The 19266-nt window shown below is 26.9% G+C and overlaps 5 protein-coding genes across 5 annotated transcripts; 2 read left to right on the top strand and 3 right to left on the bottom strand.

The window, feature by feature from the left end:
* Window positions 1-31: 31 nt before the first annotated feature.
* Window positions 32-2465, bottom strand: LOC122848714. The gene is made up of 4 exons (XM_044146971.1): window positions 2075-2465; window positions 607-1986; window positions 293-525; window positions 32-225 (listed from the first exon to the last, which is right to left on the bottom strand). The coding sequence occupies exons 1-4, from the start codon at window positions 2127-2129 to the stop codon at window positions 49-51; spliced, it is 1845 nt and encodes a 614-aa protein (XP_044002906.1). The 5' UTR covers window positions 2130-2465; the 3' UTR covers window positions 32-48.
* A 180-nt stretch (window positions 2466-2645) lies between these two features.
* Window positions 2646-5296, bottom strand: LOC122848712 (zinc finger protein 675-like). The gene is made up of 2 exons (XM_044146969.1): window positions 4497-5296; window positions 2646-4420 (listed from the first exon to the last, which is right to left on the bottom strand). The coding sequence occupies exons 1-2, from the start codon at window positions 5190-5192 to the stop codon at window positions 2891-2893; spliced, it is 2226 nt and encodes a 741-aa protein (XP_044002904.1). The 5' UTR covers window positions 5193-5296; the 3' UTR covers window positions 2646-2890.
* A 133-nt stretch (window positions 5297-5429) lies between these two features.
* On the top strand, window positions 5430-8136 carry LOC122848716 (glucoside xylosyltransferase 1-like). Its single transcript, XM_044146974.1, has 3 exons — window positions 5430-5961; window positions 6042-7886; window positions 8008-8136. The coding sequence occupies exons 1-2, from the start codon at window positions 5512-5514 to the stop codon at window positions 6702-6704; spliced, it is 1113 nt and encodes a 370-aa protein (XP_044002909.1). The 5' UTR covers window positions 5430-5511; the 3' UTR covers window positions 6705-7886; window positions 8008-8136.
* Window positions 8137-8285: 149 nt separating this feature from the next.
* Window positions 8286-10422, top strand: LOC122848715 (PDZ domain-containing protein GIPC3). The gene is made up of 5 exons (XM_044146973.1): window positions 8286-8419; window positions 8635-8983; window positions 9257-9353; window positions 9414-9793; window positions 9864-10422. The coding sequence occupies exons 1-5, from the start codon at window positions 8376-8378 to the stop codon at window positions 10104-10106; spliced, it is 1113 nt and encodes a 370-aa protein (XP_044002908.1). The 5' UTR covers window positions 8286-8375; the 3' UTR covers window positions 10107-10422.
* A 30-nt stretch (window positions 10423-10452) lies between these two features.
* On the bottom strand, window positions 10453-12035 carry LOC122848709 (nucleoporin Nup43). The gene is made up of 6 exons (XM_044146966.1): window positions 11840-12035; window positions 11632-11736; window positions 11428-11552; window positions 11077-11350; window positions 10744-10990; window positions 10453-10655 (listed from the first exon to the last, which is right to left on the bottom strand). The coding sequence occupies exons 1-6, from the start codon at window positions 11951-11953 to the stop codon at window positions 10483-10485; spliced, it is 1038 nt and encodes a 345-aa protein (XP_044002901.1). The 5' UTR covers window positions 11954-12035; the 3' UTR covers window positions 10453-10482.
* Between the last annotated feature and the right edge of the window lie 7231 nt (window positions 12036-19266).

Raw genomic sequence — 19266 nt, 5'->3', positions numbered from 1 at the left:
CCACATTATTAAGTTGACTCATATATTCTTAAATCAAATTTTAAATATTTAAAATAGTGACTTTGAAAGAGTTAAAATAGTTAAAAATAATAATCCAATTGAAATATTCAATGATACAGCATTACTTCCAAATCGAAATACTTTGATGTGGCTCTCGGTTGCTGCCCAAGGATTAGCACCATCATCAAAGCCCATTGGGCATTGATCTCGTTCTCGTTCGTATTCCTAAAAACAAAAAAATATTATAGTTTTTGATAAAGATACTAAAATATTTAATTAAAAAAAAAATTACAATCATCTCGATGGAAACAGCAGCTCCTTCAGTCCAATTGTAACTATTGACATCTTGATTTGTTGCACAGTATGGACCAAGTGCTTGTGACATTAAAACACGATTTAAATCAGCTCGTTGATAAACCCAACAACGATATTTACTGTATGGATCCAATTCGTCATACGTTATTAAATAAGATTTTAAATTTTCTTTCCAAAATCCAATGCATTTCATTTTGTAATCAGGTTCACCTGTAATAATTTACAATATATTATGATAAATATTTAAAATTAAAATATTATTGGCTTTTTAATTTTTTTGCTTTTACTTACTGTAAATATCAACTGGATGACCATGATGATCAACAGATAAACAATAATTTTCATCAATTGCAATTTCTTTTTGATCAGTATCACAAACTGAAAAATCCGATATATTTCGTTGACAGTATGTATTTGGTCTTGGTGATAATGTAACACCACCAAGAATTCTTGTTTCAAATGGTATATCACCTTTTTGATTAAACATATATTTTCCAGCAACTGGACAACGTACAGGTACTGGATTTTTAGCTAAGAAAATATCATATTTCCATTTTCTTTCATTTTTAAATTGTACCCAAGAACAAACAGTATGAAAATTATTATTAATAACAGCAAGACCTTTTCTAAAACGTATGACATTATGATGTTGTGGTACAAAATTAAAACAAACATAATCTTTTTGACAACCATCAACAGTTAATCTAGCCATCATAACTCTATTATCACGTTGTTCTTGACATATATAAATTGTTCTTCTATATCTTCCCTCATCTGGATGCCAAGTTTCAACAATATGTGTTTCATTAATCATAACATCAGCATCAATATTTGCTGTATTAATCCATTCACCAGTCATATTTTGTGGTAATCTACATTTTGGTATAACAACTTCTGATTTAACTGGTGTTATTCGTAAACGTTCTGGACTTTTTTCAACACTTTTTAATGTATTACATTCAGCTGTTATTGATACACCAATATATAAATCATCATCACGATTTTTTAAAAAACAACGATATTTTTCATCTTTTCTTGATTCTTTTGTATTAGCAACAACAAAAAAATGATTTTTATCTTCAAACCAATCACCAAGACAATTATATTCAACAACACCATTAAATGTACCTTGCATATTATCACATTTTTTATATGTTATATTAAATTTTTGATTTGATATTAAAAATTGTGTACCAGCATCTTGACATGAACGTATTTGTGCATCTGGATTATCACATTCACCAGTAAATCTAAAACGATTTTGATATGCAAATTGCCAAACTCCTTCTAATGATGAACGACAATTAACTGGTTTATAATTTTCTGAATAAAGATGAATTTTTTGTTGATCATCATGCATACCACGACAAACATGTTCAACTGTTGGCTCAACATTTGGTGGTAAATTAACACATGTTAATTCAACTTTTTCTAATACATTTATTGTACGAACAATTAATCTAACACAATGATAACATGAATCTTTTTGAAATATAAAAAAATAATGTAAACGAATTGGTTCTTTCATAGCAATACATGAACCTCTATCTGTCATGGTTTCTGCATTTATTTCATTCAATGTATTTCTTCCATTTTCCCAAGAAAACCATGTACCTCTAACAACTTCTGGTATTGTACAACGTGTTTCATCTTGTTGTACTGATTCACGAACTGTTAATTAATCAAATCAATAAATTATTCATCTATTTACAAATATATAATTTTCAAACAATAATAACATTAATAACAGTTGACTCACCGTTAATTAATAATACAGCTAAAGATAAAATACTAAAAAAATTAATTTTCTTCATTTTTTGATTGTTTATCGTTATAAAAATTAAAGATATTAATTAAATAATTGCGTCATTGATGCGTTATAAAATAATAAATAACGCCCAACACGCCCAAGTTTAACTCAAATTGACTGATGCTAACACAACATAGCTTATATAGAATATATAGTAGATTGGAGCCAGCTTAGTCATCAACATTCAACATTCAACACAAAGTAAAAAACAGATATAGTTTTTTTTATACCGTTGGCTATGGTGGAGTTACTAAAGAGTAAAGTGTACTCAGGTAAGTAGCCAGGTGTGTTTCGATATACTCTATAGTTTTCTACCTTTTTATAGTCGCCATTTTTCTCTTTATAATATTTTTAATATCAAATGATCGAAATTACATGTATGTGATGCAATATAATACATGGAAAATTGTGTATAGTTTGTGTTAATATGTCCTTCTAGTTTCGACAATTCAATTGATCGAAACAGATCGAAATGAAAAACGAAATCCTCGCCTTTGGATCAAATTATTTTACACCAAAGTTTTTTTTTTTTTTTTTAAATAACAATTTATACTAATTAAAATTTTTATACACAGTATATTAAATTGAAATTATTTTTTTTTAATGTCTTTATATTCAATATAAAACTTTTGATATTTAAAAAAATTTAAACTTCAAATACAATTTTTTTAATTCTTTTAAAAGAAAAAAAAATTAGTAATTAATATATTTACTTATATAAATAAAACTTGAAAATATAAAAAATAAATAATGATAATTATTGGCTTAAACTGTTGTTAAAATTGTTGGATCATCTTCATCAAGTTGATAATCAAGAATATCAAGTTTTTCAGTATCTTGATGTGTTTGTTTGTGAGCTTTAAGTGATCCTGGTTGTGTAAATGATTTTTGACAAATATCACATGAATAAGGACGTTCACCAGAGTGAATTCTTTCATGTCTTATAATATGACTTTGATGATAAAATCCTTTTCCACAAGATTGACAAATATATGGTCTTTCATTTGTATGAATTCTAATATGTGATTTTAAATCAAATTTTTTAAAAAATGTTTTACCACACTCTGGACAAATATGATTACGTTCTTTTAAATGATCACGTTTAACATGTTCATTAACTTGTGAAAATGTATTGTATACTTTTGGACATATTTCACAGACAAATTTTTGTGGACCATCTGGTCTATGATTACTAGCAATATGTTTGTTTAAAGTTGATTTCCATGCAAATGAAACATCACATTTTTGACATTTAAATTTTTGTTGATCAGCAAAATGTGTACCTGTGTGTTGTTTTAAATTAGACATTGTAGTAAAATATTTATTACACACTGTACATTCAAATTTTTGATCTCTAAATTTTAATTTTTTATTATCAGATATTTTTTGTTTTTGTGATTTTATATTTATTTTTACTTCTGATTCATTTATTATTACGTTATTATTGGTTATTATATCATTTTTTTCAATTTGATTATAATGAGCAGAATCTCTTATTAATTCAAAAAATTGTGCTCCATCTTCATTTTGTACAAGACGAATCATAGGTTCATTATCATCACAGACAGAAGAATGAATATAATTTTCAAATGATTTTTTATCACAATTTTGATTGATAATAATATTATTAACATGAAAATTTTTATACATTGATGATTCAAATTTATTATCAGATGGTTGTTCAATCCATTGATTATCATGTGAAATTGGTGGTGTTGTTGAAGACGATGATGATGATGATGATGAACTACAATTGATTATTTTATTTTGTAAAATTAACTCAATATTTTCTTGTATTTTTTCATTACCATGTTGATTTTTATCAGAACAAAATTCTTTATCATTGTTAATATTTAATTCTAAATTTTTTAAATAATCAGCTTCACAAACTTCTATATATAATTGATTTTTTTCAATATGCAAACATTTATCACAAGATTCTTTTGATGCTGAATTATCATGACATAAATTACACCCTATTTGTTCAACATTATCAACTTTTTCCAAGTGTATCACAGATGTATTTGGAAATTCAATTTCATCATAATTATAAGGACCTAATAAATCAGATATATTGATGCTTTCGTCACAGCTTGAATCAATTTCAATGTTACTTAATTTATGTTCTATGTCACGTAAAATTGGACTCACTGATGAATTTACATCATTCATTTCAAGAGATAATTTATTTTCATTATTTAACAATGTAATATCATACTCGATGACATCTTCATTCATGTTTTTATCAATAATTCTACAGCTGTGATCTTGTAGGTCTAGATGACATTGAAAAACCTGAATTTAAAAAAAAAAAAACAATTTAAAAATTTAATTTATTTATCATCTTATCAATATGTATAATTAATATTACCTGGCTACAATTTTTGCATGAAAAATCTCCAATTTTTTGAGCATGTAACTGCTCATGTTGACGTAAATGAAATATCAAATGAAAACTTTCTCCACATGTTTTACAATAATGTTTACGTCTTGATAATTTATTATTAATTTTTTCATTTGATAAAGTTACAGTTGTATGAATTTTTTTGTGTCTTGTTAATGAACTTAATTGAGTAAATCTTTTTTCACAAATTGTACAAGGATATTGCTTCATTCCACTATGAGTTTTAATGTGTCTAATTAAATTTGAAATATGATTAAATTTATTACCACAATATTCACACATTAATTGATTTATTTTAAGATGTATATTCATATGAGTATTTAAATCTGTTTTTCTAAAAAATCCTTTTTTACAAATTGAACAAATTTGATTTTTTTCATAAAGATGAAAACTTCTATTGTGATAATTAAGTTGTGATGCACGTTCAAATGATAAATCACATTTTGGACATTTAAATTGTCTTGTTAAATTATGATAAAGTTTTTCATGTGCAATGAGTTTTGATTGTGAGGTAAATATTATTTTTGGATTATTACATTTTTCACAATTCCAAACAACTTCTCCACTGTGAATTCTTAAATGTCCATAATATTGATTTTCATTGTTGAATTTATCACCACATATTGAACAAATAAAATCATTTGAATTTTCATTGCTAACCATTTTTTATGTATGTTAAAAATTAATAAGAACAATATATTTTAATTTGTTAATTGTCATTTGATAATGTCATCAACAAAAATGGCGGAACAACAACAACAACTCTCTCTCTCTCTTTCTTTTTTTTTCTCTATTGAATTGACACTTGACATCATCTTTTTGAGGTTAGAATAAAGTACATACTGTTTTTTTTTTTTCTAAATGACTAAAAATATAAAAAATAATATGTATAAAATAATTACTCACTAATATAAAAAATCATCAAAGCTTTTAATAATGTGATATAAAAAAAAAAAAAAAAACAATAAATAAAAAAGGCAAAATGAAGTCCATGTATAGATTTATAATAGTTTTTTTTATATTAATAACAATATTAATTTTTTTATTTACAAAAAATCAACTGTCAAATAGTGTTAAAAAATTAATAAATAAAAAATTAATAATATCAACAACGACAATTAAAATACCAATAAAACAATTGGAAAAAGATAAAACAGTAACAATATGTGTTGTTGTTTGTGGTGAAAGAAAAGATGAGGCCTTGACAATGTTAAAATCAGCATTAATATTTACTCATGTACCACTTGAATTTATTGTTATAACTGAGGATAATCTTATAATTGATTTTGATGAAAAATTAACTGATTGGAAGTACAAAACAAATAAAACATTTACATATACTATTAAACCAATTAAATTTCCTGATCAAAGTGATGTTATAATGTGGAAAAAATTATTTAAACCATGTGCAGCTCAACGTTTATTTTTACCAGTAAATATTTTATCAATATAATAATTAATAAATATAAATAAATAAGCTCTATATTAACTTGATGAATTAATTAATTTCAGACATTATTAAATACAACAGATGCAATTTTATATGTTGATACTGATACATTATTTTTGGCACCACCTGAATATATATGGGATGAATTTAGTAAAATGAATTCAACACAATTAGCAGCATTAAGTCCTGAACATGAAGATCCAAATACTGGATGGTACAATAGATTTGCTAAACATCCATATTATGGAAAACTTGGTGTTAATTCTGGTGTTATGCTTATGAATTTAACAAGAATGCGAGAATTTCGTTGGACAGATTATGTTATACCAATTCATAAAGAATATAAATTAAAAATAACATGGGGTGATCAGGATATTATTAATATTATATTTCATTATCATCCAGAAAGACTATATATTTATTCATGCAGATATAATTATCGTCCTGATCATTGTATGTACATGTCAGTTTGTTCAGATGCTGAAAAATATGGTGCACTTGTACTTCATGGATCAAGAGGTACATTTCATTCACAAAAACAACCACCATTTAGATCAGTATATCGTGCCATGCAAATGTATCAATTAGATACTGATAAATATGATAATCTCTTTTTGCCAATGCAACAATTTTTAAATTTTGAAGATACATCAAATTGTGGAAAAGTATGGAAGGTTTTTATTATACAACCAGAAATACATTTATCCAATAATTTTATTACATAGTTATTATCTAGCAATAATAACAATAAGTATTAAAAATTTTATAAAAGTAGATATATTTAGGATCTAATATAGATTGTCAATTTTTATTAAATGTTATGCTCAATAATGCAATCGAAATTAGTAGATGCTTGACAATACTAACTGTTTAATTTTTGTTAATTTTATATTCAGTATATAATTAATTAATTAATTGATAATAACAAGAAAATAAATTATCAGAGAAATCTGTTAAACAGCTGTGATGTTTTAGGTACTCGTAATTTTTTTTTAATTTAAAAAAAAAAAAAAAAAAAAAAAAGTATTGAAATATGTTTTTTACACTGTTAGCTGTAGGTTTTTTTTACAACTGATTTACATTTTTTTTTTTATACTTGAAATATCGCAACATCATTTAATTTATTATGATGAATTTTTTTAAAATTTGATAATGATAATAAAATGACTATTGGTCACAATATATTCTTGTTTCTTTTATTTTAAAATTTTATTTATTGGGAGTTTTAGTTTGAATAATAAAAGGTAAATTTGTAGGTACAAGTTTACTGATATTATAATGATAATTAAATGATAAAAGTATAGAGTGCAGAGAGGAGAGATGGAGACAGAGTTAAAATGAAAAAAAAAAAAAAAAAAAGCAGAAAGAGTAACAGGTGGTGGGGAAATATGAACAAACTCTCACGATAGGGTCATCAAGACTCAAGTCTAACTATCAAGCTCGTTCATTGTGCTCCATATTTTTTATTTAGTCATAATGTTTATAATAAAATATTATCTTTTCCGGCACAAGTTAACACTGTAATTCGTTATCTAAAAAATTATTTTTTTTCTTTACTATTAACCAAATGAATAGACTAAAAGTACATATTTATTTTAAATATTATTATCAATTTAAAAAGTGTAAAAAAAATAATTGAATTCTTAATTTAAATAATCATTTATCTTAGTTATTATTTTTTTAATTTTACTTATCAATGATAATGTTATTGTCAATTGTGATATTATATGACAAGTTATGATTAATAAATAATCATCCAACGATTGGATTTAATTACCACAGTAAAAATAATATTTTTGTCGACGTGGAGAATTTTATTTTGCTGCTACTGATAACTAGATTATCTGATATTTATTTTAAATATTTATTATTGTTAAATAATATTCATCAATAACATCAAGTATCAGGTAAGAATTGTTTTGTAAATATTCATAAATTCCATTTGTCATGTTTGTATAGTTTTTTTTCTTATCAATAGTGTGATGATAAAATATATGTATTATTTTATTTTTTTTTTTTTTGTTTGAGAAATCTTTTTACGACTCGTCAGCAAAGCCTTGAAATTTTACTGATAAAGTATAAACAGTTATCGTGCATTATGTTGACGTTGAAAAAATATTAAAACTTTTGGGAGATAAGAAGAGAAAGTTTTCAGAATAGTTGTAATAATTTCATCACAACTTGATTTGTTTTTTAAGTATAATAATTATTTTAATAATTTAACAAGGAAAAAAAAAAAAGTTAATAGTTTATTGTTGATGTGATTATTGTGTTGTATAATTTATATATTGTCATGACTGTGTGTCACAATAACACGTGATTTTTCAAGAGAGCCATTATTTTTTTATAAAAAAATTTATACGTAGTAGAAAAAATAAAAATAAAAATAAACACAGATGAAAGAATCAACGGTTTTTGAAAGAATGAGAAAATTAATGAGGTAAATTTTGATTAATTAATATTTATAATTAAATTATAAAATGAAAAAAAATATCTTTTTACAAAGCAACGTGATGATGAAACTTTTTTTTTGTTATATGATGATGGAAAAAAATTAATCACCCATAATATAATTATAAAAGGAAATATTTTTTCTAATTATTCATCTAATAAATATAATAAAAATAAAAATTAATTAATTAATTTTTTTAACAGTGAAAATATGCCGTTGTTCAGGACAAAGAGTTCAACGAAATCAGGTGGTTCTTCGGGATCAACCGGTGTATTACAAGATAAAAAACAAAATAACGGATCTCAAGTACAACACAAACACACAAACGATACTGGTGATGCCACTGGTAACAGTATTACCAGCAATGGACTTAGTAAACGGGACAAAATAAATAATCAAAATCAAGAAACTGACGTTAATCAAAATAAAGCACAACTTGTTTTTCATTGTCAATTAGCTCATGGTAGTACAACTGGTTTAATATCTGGCTTCGGTAACGTGCGTGAATTGTATCAAAAAATTGCCGAGTGTTACGAATTACCAGTTAGTGAGGTAAGACTATATACTTATTCTATTATTTTTATTTTTATTTATATTAACTGTTTAAATCCCCTTCTCTGGATGTGAAAAACATTTGTCGTTGTTCATGACCTCAATGGACATTTATCCAAGTCAAAATTTATCAAATTAAATAACACTTTGTTAAATAAAAAGAAAATTTACTTGAATAATAATTTGCACAACTAAAAATATATATAATAAATTTAAAAAAAAAAAACAAATTGTTATTCAATTGACTAATCAATATCATTTTTTAATCAACAGATACTTTTTTGTACTTTAAACACACACAGAGCTGATATGTCTGAGCTACTTGGTGGTCAAATTGGCTTGGATGATTTTATATTTGCTCATCAAAAAGGTATACATTATCTTGATAAATAATTTATTTTTATGATAATAATTTATTTATTATTTAAAGGTCAACCAAAAGAAATTGAATTGGTTAAAACAGAGGATGCATTGGGTCTGACAATAACAGACAATGGTGCTGGTTATTCATTTATAAAAAGAATAAAAGAAGGATCAGTTATTGATCAAGTTAAAGTGATCCAAGTTGGTGATCATATTGAACGTATTAATACTGAAAATTTAGTTGGTAAACGACATTTTGAAGTTGCAAGATTACTTAAAGATATACCAAAAGGTGCAACATTTACATTGAGACTTATTGAACCACAAAAAAATGGTTTTGGTAGTATTGGTCCACGTTCAGATCCAAGAAAAGGCAAAAAACCAGGATATGGAAGTGGAAAAGAAACTTTGAGATTTAAAGCTGATGGAAATGCTCAAATACAAACAGTAAGATTATTTTATTTTTTTATACAATTTCATGCTGATGGAACTAATTGATATTTTATATTTTATTCAGGTTGATGATTCAGCAACAATTGGCATAGATAAAATAAATGGAATACTTGAAAATTTCATGGGAATAAATGATAATGAATTAGCAAGTCAAATATGGGATTTAGCTGTGGGAAAATCAAACAGCATGGATTTTGCTGAAGCTATTGATAAATCTGATCTTGAAGCATTTGGATTTCCTGATGATTTTGTTATTGAAGTTTGGGGTGTTGTTACTGATGCCCGAAGTGGTCGATTCAATAATTAAAAAAAATTTATATTTAAAGTTAATCAATGCGGTTGTCGCCATACATTTTTTTTTTTTTCTTTCTTTCAATTATATCAAGTATTTATATGTTTAAATTCATAATATATATTTTATGTGTACAAAAATAAATTGTATACATAACGAATGAGATATGCAAAAAGAAAAAAAAAAATTATTTATAAATCAAATAATCATTTTTTGTATAAACAAGACATTTTCCAAGACATTATATTTACAAAATAAAATTAAAATTAATCTGTGTAAATAAAACTTGTTTTTCAAAAATTAAAAAAATGAAAATTAATTGCAATATAAATTAAATTAATACAGCATTTTTTGTTATTAATATTTATTGAAAAATTAGATTATAAAAAAATTAGACCAAAATATCTTTGACGACATATAGTGCTTCATTGTCACAGCCAAATAAAAGAGTAGATCTATCAATATCAATACTATTAATTGGCTTGTGTAATGGTGCACATAGAGATGAAATATTAATTTTGCTACTATTACCTCGAGTTGTTAGCCAATGAGTGTCACTAGTTTCTAAAAAAAAAAAATGAATAACAAACAGTCATTATACAATTGCCAACGAGTACTATTATAAATTGTTTGTAACAATAATTAAATTTACCAAGTTTTAATTTAGAGCCTTGTGCATTTTTCCAGTGCCATAATTCTCCATTAATTGAACAAGTAAATATATTGTCTGGTCTGTCTGGATGAAATATAACTTCACTAATAGCCTGATCGTGAGCCATTAATTGTGAAATTGGATAAGTGCTCTGACGAAGATCCCAGACAGTTAAACTACCATCACCACCTCCTGCTGCAACAATGTGTCTTTGTGTTGGATGATGAGCAATATCTGTTGCTTCAGTCTATTATAATAAGAATCATAAATATTAATATAACAATTATTTTACAATTATTATTATTCAAGTATTTAAATATTTTATTAAATTACTTTAAGTTGATCAGGAAGCATAAATGTCGTTGCTGGAGTATCCTCATCATTTCTTAAATCCCAAAGTTTCATATGTCCTCGAGTATTACTTGTTATTATTTCATTGTGACGTAAAAAATCAACACAAAGTAGTGAACAACTATCAGCATTTTCAATAACTCTAAATGGTTTTTTTTGTTGTCCAGCAAGAAGATTTATTCTGCCATCTTCACCAACAGTTGCAATGTCTTGATTAAATGTTGCTAATGCTGTACATGATGCTTGATCTGTTGTTCTAAAATTATTAATTATCAATTATTATTTATAATTAAAATACAGATTGAGTTAACAAAAAATTAACAAATTATTTACTTAAACTGATGAATTGAATCCCAAGAAACAATTTCCTTAAATTTATGATATGGATCTTCTTGAATTTGGAGCAACTTTACTGATCCATGTGATGATGATACAACAAAATGATCTTTATTTATAAACTAAAAATAATAAAATAAATAATAATTAATTTATGTTTTATAAAATAATAAAAAAAGCATAAAGAAATAAATTAAGTACCTGAATTTCTGTCACGTCTCCCAAAAATGGACATGAAAAAATACTGACTGGATATGTTTCATCTTCTTCAGATGTTTCAAATTTCCAATAAGCAATACTATTGATCTGTAATAATTAAAAATTAAATAAATTAGCATCACAGTTTTGTTTACATTTACTCTATTTGAAATATCAACAATAACAAATCATATTTTAAAGGTTAGTTTACCGGATTATCCCAACTGCCAGTCAAAAATGATTTAGCTTCATCAAAATCATCACGTTGCCATCTTATTTTTGATATTTTTTCTGAAGTAAATGTACCCTGAATATTTTCTGTCATTTTTTTTATTTATAATTTATTAAATAGTTAATTTAAAAATTATTTTTCAACAAGTTCAATCAGTACACACACCAATGCACACCAACACATTGAATGTGGCTCTTTTTTTTTTTCTCTCTCTCTCAACATGTATCTATGTGTGTGAACGTAAGGGTGCTCTCCAATTGGCTTTTGTCACAAGGCTATTCAGCCAATAGCGTTTGAGCATTTGAAAATCTAAAAGAGCCCATTATGTTTAAAAACAATAAGTTGGAGCAAAGTTTATAATTGTATAGCTGAAATATTATAACTATTATAATTAAAAAAAAAAAAAAAACAATCATAATATGAATCAATATAATATTAAAAAATGATAAATAAAAAATTTTTACATGTAAATTTCAAGTGTCTTTTCCAAGTCACCCAGGAGGTAAGACACTTGACTCGTTTTTTTTTAAGTGGTATCTCCAGTAGACCTAGTCCACTAAAATTACGCTTTTCGCACGTCATCTAGCTGCAGCTAGAATTATTTCGGTTTAAATTTTTCGATTGCGCTCATAGCAGCAAGATCAGTCGACGCAAATGTAAAAATAAAAAAAAAAATATGTGTGGGCCTAATTCACTATGCCACTATCACTCGCTGTAATAGGACATTTTTAGGTTTCATTTAATTTATTTCACTATGCCACTATCACTCGCTGTGATAGGACATTTCAAGATTAATTTAATGTAATTCACTATGCCACTATCACTTGCTGTGATAGGACATTTCAAGATTAATTCCACTTAAGTCACTATGCCATTATCACTCATTGTGATAAGACATTTTTACAAGCTTGATTCTCTGCATGCCATCATTATACTACGCAATCTTGAATAAGTAATCCTCTTGTATTGGAAATATAATTCTCCAAAAACACCAGATGACGAAGTCTTGAAAATCCTGAAACAAATAAAATCTTCAAAATATTAGAATCATATCAAACATAAAAAACTTGAAACAATTGACATCCTGAAAAAAAAAATCCTGAAATATTATTAAAACATTAGTAATTGGAAAAGTGCGTAAAATATCAAAATAAAAACCTTACATATTAACATACATCGCGATTGGAAAAGGGTGATAATTTATCTATTATAAATTATCACGATAGATAATAATAAATCCTAATCACCCCCGTCTACTCTGTTTGAGGAAGACAGGGTCAATTCATTTTGACTTTCATACTACCACCATTTAATTTGGCATAAAAATTAAATATAATTAATGAAAAAAATCAGTCAAAATAAATCTAAACAACAAATCAAATAATATATAATTTGGAACGACAAGAAGCTTCAAAAAAATATAGCATACATTTTTTTGTAACTTCAAGGATATTAAAGCACTTTTCTGGGATAGGTTAATAATTACAACTAGTCGATCTCGATCTAGAGGAACTTACCTTATTACAGCAATCAGCAAAATCCTCCAAGGTAGTCTCCCATAATTCAATTAAATCCTCTCAGCTAAGCCATGTAGAAATCATCAAGGTAGACTCCAATAATCCAATAAAATTTCTCTCAGCTAAGCCATGTAGAAATCGTCAAGGTGGACCCCAATAATCCAATAAAATTTGTCTCAGCAAAGCCATGTAGAAAACGTCATATAAGGTAGTCTCCAATAATTCAATATAAAATCCTCTCAGCAAAGCCATGTAGAAAATGTCAAGGTATATATTCCAATAATCCAATAGAATCCGGTTACTTTTCTCAGCAAATAGCCAAGTCAATTCCCCCCTACGAAGACGCATTGACCGATATTTTTGATTTTGTGACGCAATAATATAGTACCGTTTTCCCGAGATTACCTAGGATACTCACACGGAGCACCTAGCTGCATAATTTGCATGCACTTTTCATATTATATATACTACATTCAAATTTTAAAAAATTAAACATTTTTTCCCAAAAATTCACACTAGCTCCACCCAAAAATTTAAATAGCCATTGAATTAAGTAAACCCATCAATATTATACATATAGTTTAGCTAACATCGAACATTTTTCAAAACTCTAAAACGAAAAAATAATAAAAAAAACCCCCATGATATTTCACGAAAAAGATGCGAATAAGCAGTGAAGCAATGCCTTCTATACGCAGTTGCGGCGCAACCCTTGCTTGGCTTGGGCAGATTACTTAACGAAACAAATCATTGGATCTAAGATACGCTACGTATGTTTACGTTAGAGATCAACTTACCAGTTAATTAGAAATGAGCATGGATGACACCCACCGCCAACCAGAACCAATAAATGACTTAAGAAAAATTTAGCTGGGCTTGAGAGTATAATAACTTCGAAAAGTTATCGTCGTCAATCTGCCAGGATCTGACAGCCAGCTAAATTTTAATTAATCAAGCTAAGATTGGGGCAGAATTTCTCGATTAAACTCACCGTACCCTGGACCGGTAAGGACTTAAGAAAAATTTAGCCGAGAATCATAGAATAATAGAATTCTGTTTATTTGATTACTCATACCAGTCTGCGATTGGTATGTCAGGTAAATATTTTCAAATAAATCACTTAGCTAAGAGTAAGGGCAAGAAAAACCTTGAAATAAATGCCATTCATTCCTCATGACTAAAGTCTCACAACAAATTTTTTTTAATTTGCGACTGACACAATCAACTTGGTTTAAGAAGTACACAATTGCTTCAGCAGTCTCGCGTTCCGACCAGAGGCCACAGATAATCATATTGACACAACGTAGCAGCTGCATGCTAATGAATATCGCATAGTTTTCTATGAATTCGAGAAATAGTTCAGCTGAGTTTGGGTGCAAGTTGACTTCAGAAGTCCGTAGATCAGTCTGAGTAACTGCCGCCATCCTGCCCGGTGAATACTTCAAGTATATCATTTATCACAAAATAGGGGTAGACTACAGACTCAAGAAAAATTTAGCTGGGCTTGAGAGCTAACTGCAAGAGTTGATGTCGTCAAACTACCAGGATCTGGTAGCCAGCTAAATTTTCGCGAAAAATATCAAAAAAAAAAAAAAAAAAAAGACTAATTACAAATGTATCGATTTCAGTAAAACTATATATATAAATTTATCTATTCTTGAATTGAAAAATTCCCCGTACAAATATGCATTGGTTGACATTTTTTAATTTGTGACACAGAGTACAGTTTTCCCGACATTACCCAGGATGCATCACATGGAGCACTTGCATAATTAACATGTACTTTTAACATTATACATATATTGTATTATCATGTTTTTTAAAAAATTAATTCTCCCCTACGAATATGCAATATTATTTTAAAACGAGTCACGAAATAGAGTATAGTTTTCCCGAGATTATACCGAGGATACATCACAATGAGCACCTGCATAATTTACTTGTACTATTTAAATTAAATTTATTTCATTTTTATTAGAAAATCGATCCTCCCAAAACGTACGCAAATAAATTATCCCGACTATATTTTTAGAAAAATTAACGCTCTATGTCATTCAATCTATTGGCCAAAAAAAAATATTTAACAGACTTCTTGGCATTAACCAGGATGCACCACGTGGAGGTCCTGTCTGTCCTAGCATCCCATGATCACCACGTACCCACTGAATGATTTTGAATGATTTTATTAAACTAAAAACTCTATTTTGTCTCTGGTGCAACCCCCAACCCAACCCCAAATAATTCAAGTCAAAGGATAATTTATACTCAAGAAGCTAATGAACAGCTGCCATAATATTAAAATAAATTTAATAAATTAATTACTCGAGAAAAAGAATTTAAAGGTCTTATATTATAAATTTATTTTATTTTTAAAATATCTACGTATTTTAGCTTTTAGAGATATCATAAAATAATTATCTAATGAATTTTTTCCCCATTAAAATTTAATTTATATTTTTATTTAATTATTTCTATTCCAATAAAAAAAAACCCACGCCCCAAATTATATTGTCAATTCAAATACAAAACGTAAAATAAAAATGTTTGATTGGAAAAGTGCTCTTAAGTCAAATAAAAAAAAAACCTTACATACTAGCATACATCGCGATTGAAAAAGGGTGATAATTTATATATTATAAATTATTACGATAGATAATAATGAATCCTAATCACCCCTGTCTACTCTGTTTGAGGAAGACAGGGTCGATCCATTTTGACTTTCACATTACCACCATTTAATTTGGCATAAAAATTGAATTTAATTAATGAAAAAAAAAACAGTCAAAATGAATCTAAACAATACAACAAATAATATATAATTTGGAACGACAAGAAGCTTCAAAAAAAAAATATATAGCATACATTTTTTTTTTTTTTTTGTAACTTCAGGGACATCAAAGCACTTTTCCGGGATAGGTTAATGATTACAACTAGTCAGTCTTGATCTAGAGGAACTTACCTTGGTATAACAGCAAACTGCAAAATCCTGTAGAAGTTGTCCAAGTAGTCTTCAGTAATCCAATAAAATCTGGTTAATTTTCTCAGCAAATATCCATGTAGATAATGATCCATGCATAATAACTCCCAAAAACAGCAACAGGCATTATTGAAATTTATACACTTTCACTGAGCACTTATTCATTAAATTACTATCACTATATCACACCCGAATGACCACATTTATTATAATTTTCACATTATTCAATTGAAAAAAAAAATTTATATTCATTAAACACTTGCACATTTTTTTTTTTTTTATCCCGAAAAAACACGAGGTAGTTAGCACGAGTTTATTTAAAATACTTCTAATTAACCTTTTTAAATTATTTAACCAAACGCAAAAATTAATAAATCGATAAAAATTTTATGATGTAAAACCACGAGGCTGCACATGCAGTACTACTAACCAAACTTTAAAATTTATCCAACCCAAAGATTTTAAGTGCTACTTACTCCGCGTTCCGCACGAACTGAAGACGAACTGACGAAATTTTCTAGGTGAGTCTATGACTGACTCGTACCTGGAGATAAGAGGTCGCTTTTTTTCTATGACTCACTGCCTAAACCTGTCCTTGGCAGATGAGTCATCAGGCAGGATGAAATATGTTTTGCATATGGCATGATGTCCAGGTAAAAAAAACGTGTACAAAAAAAATTTTCAATTATTTTTTCTATTAAAAGTATAATTATTAAATATTTTTTTAATAAATTAATTGTAAAAACCACCAAGAAAAAAAAGTATAAATTATAAACTCTAAATTATTGCCATAATTATTATTGTAAATTTAAAATTGAAAAAATAATTGAATAATGATAATTAAACACGCTTGCATATATATTACACTTGAATGGCCATATTTATTCAATCTTATTCACATTATTCAATTGAAAAAAAAAAATTTATATTAATTAAACACGAGCACTACTTTATTTCTTTTTTTTTAATTTTGAAAAAACACGAGGTAGGTATATTTAAACGAGTTTATTTAAAATACTTCTAATCAATCTTTATAAATTATTTAACCGGACACAAAATTTTTATGATGAAAAAATCACGAGGCTGCACGTGCAGGACTACTAACCAAGCTTTAAAAATTATTAAAACGAAACTAAGTACCGAATAATCTAAAGTGCTATTCACTCCGCAGTCCGTACGAGCTGGAGACGAACTGACGAAATCTGCCAGGTGCGTCTACTTTATACCTGGAGACTAGATGTCACTTTTTTTCTATGACTCACTGCCTAACCCTGACCTCTGCAACATATTTTGCATGGCATGATGTCCAGGTGAAAAAAACGTGTACAAAAAAAATTTTTAAATATTTTTTTCTATTAAAAGTATAATTATTAAATATTTTTTTAATAAATTGATTGTAAAACCACCGAGAGAAAAAAGTATAAATTATAAACTCTAAATTATTGCCATAATTATTATTATATATTTAAAATTGAAAAAATGATTATATAATGATAATTGCATGTATATCTTACTTGAATCCCCATATTTATTAAATCTTCTTCACATTAATTAATATAATTTTTTTTTTTCAATTGAATACTTGCACTTTACCTTTTTTTTTTTTCATCCTGAAAAACACGAGGTAGTCGGCACGAGTTTATTTAAAATACTTCTAATTAACCTTTTTAAACTATTTAACTGGACGCAAAAATTAATAAATTGAGAAAAATTTTATGATGAAAAACCACGAGGCTGCACATGCAGTACTACTAACCAAACTTTAAAATTTATCCAACCCAAAGATTTTAAGTGCTACTTACTCCGCGTTCCGCTCGAACTGAAGACGAACTGACGAAATTTTCTAGGTGTGTCTACGACTGACTCGTACCTGGAGATTAGAGGTCGCTTTTTTTCTATGACTCACTGCCTAAACCTGTCCTCGACAGATAAGTCATCAGGCAGGATGAAATATGTTTTGCATATGACAGGATGTCCAGGTAAAAAAAACGTGTACAAAAAAAATTTTCAATTATTTTTTCTATTAAAAGTATAATTACTAAATATTTTTTTGATAAATTAATTGTAAAACCACCAAGAGAAAAAAGTATAAATTATAAATTCTAAATTTTTTTTGTACACGTTTTTTTCACCTGGACACTTTGCAGAGGACAGGGTTAGGCAGTAAGTCATAGAAAAAAAGCGACAAGGTGACAAAAACGTGTACAAAAAAACCTTCAAATATTTTTTTTATTACCAATATAATTATTAAATGTTTTTTAAATGAATTAATTGTAAAACCACCAAGAAAAAAAAAATTATAAATTATAAACCATAAATTAATAAATTTTAAATAGAAAAAATAGTTAATAATAATTTTATACACTTGCATTTTATTTTATCCTACATCGATTGATTTTAAATTTTGAAAGTCACGTGACTGCTTAAACCTGCCCTCTGTTGGTGTAATTGCCGGCACCGTATGTTCAGGTCAGTTTAAAAAATAATTCTACTCATGGTGTTTCTACCATGATTCTACTCATGAATAATTAAATTAATTTATAATAATAATAATAAACCATTAAAATAATATAATAACATTAAAAAGTGAATAATCAAGCCAATAAAAATGAAATATTAAAAATCAGTTGATATAATAAATGAAAACTCAACTAATTTATAAATTTTTATAAACAAATTCTTCTGTGGTGTAAAAGTGATTATTGTTTTGTGCGTGTATAGTACTTGTGTTGTGTGTGATGATTGAACCTGTAGTGCTGATCAGATAAAATGGATAAAATCATCATGAACCACTACATGATATTGCTGATCAGAGAGGATCATCATGAACATTCTACATGGCATTGGAGCATTTTGATAACCAGCTTAGGAAGTTGAACATTCGCTAAAAAGGTAGGATTTTATTTAATTAA

This window comes from Aphidius gifuensis, linkage group LG2 (genome assembly GCF_014905175.1).
Source record: "Aphidius gifuensis isolate YNYX2018 linkage group LG2, ASM1490517v1, whole genome shotgun sequence".
Lineage (NCBI taxonomy): Eukaryota > Metazoa > Arthropoda > Insecta > Hymenoptera > Braconidae > Aphidius > Aphidius gifuensis.
This window is presented reverse-complemented; position numbering and strand designations above follow the sequence as displayed.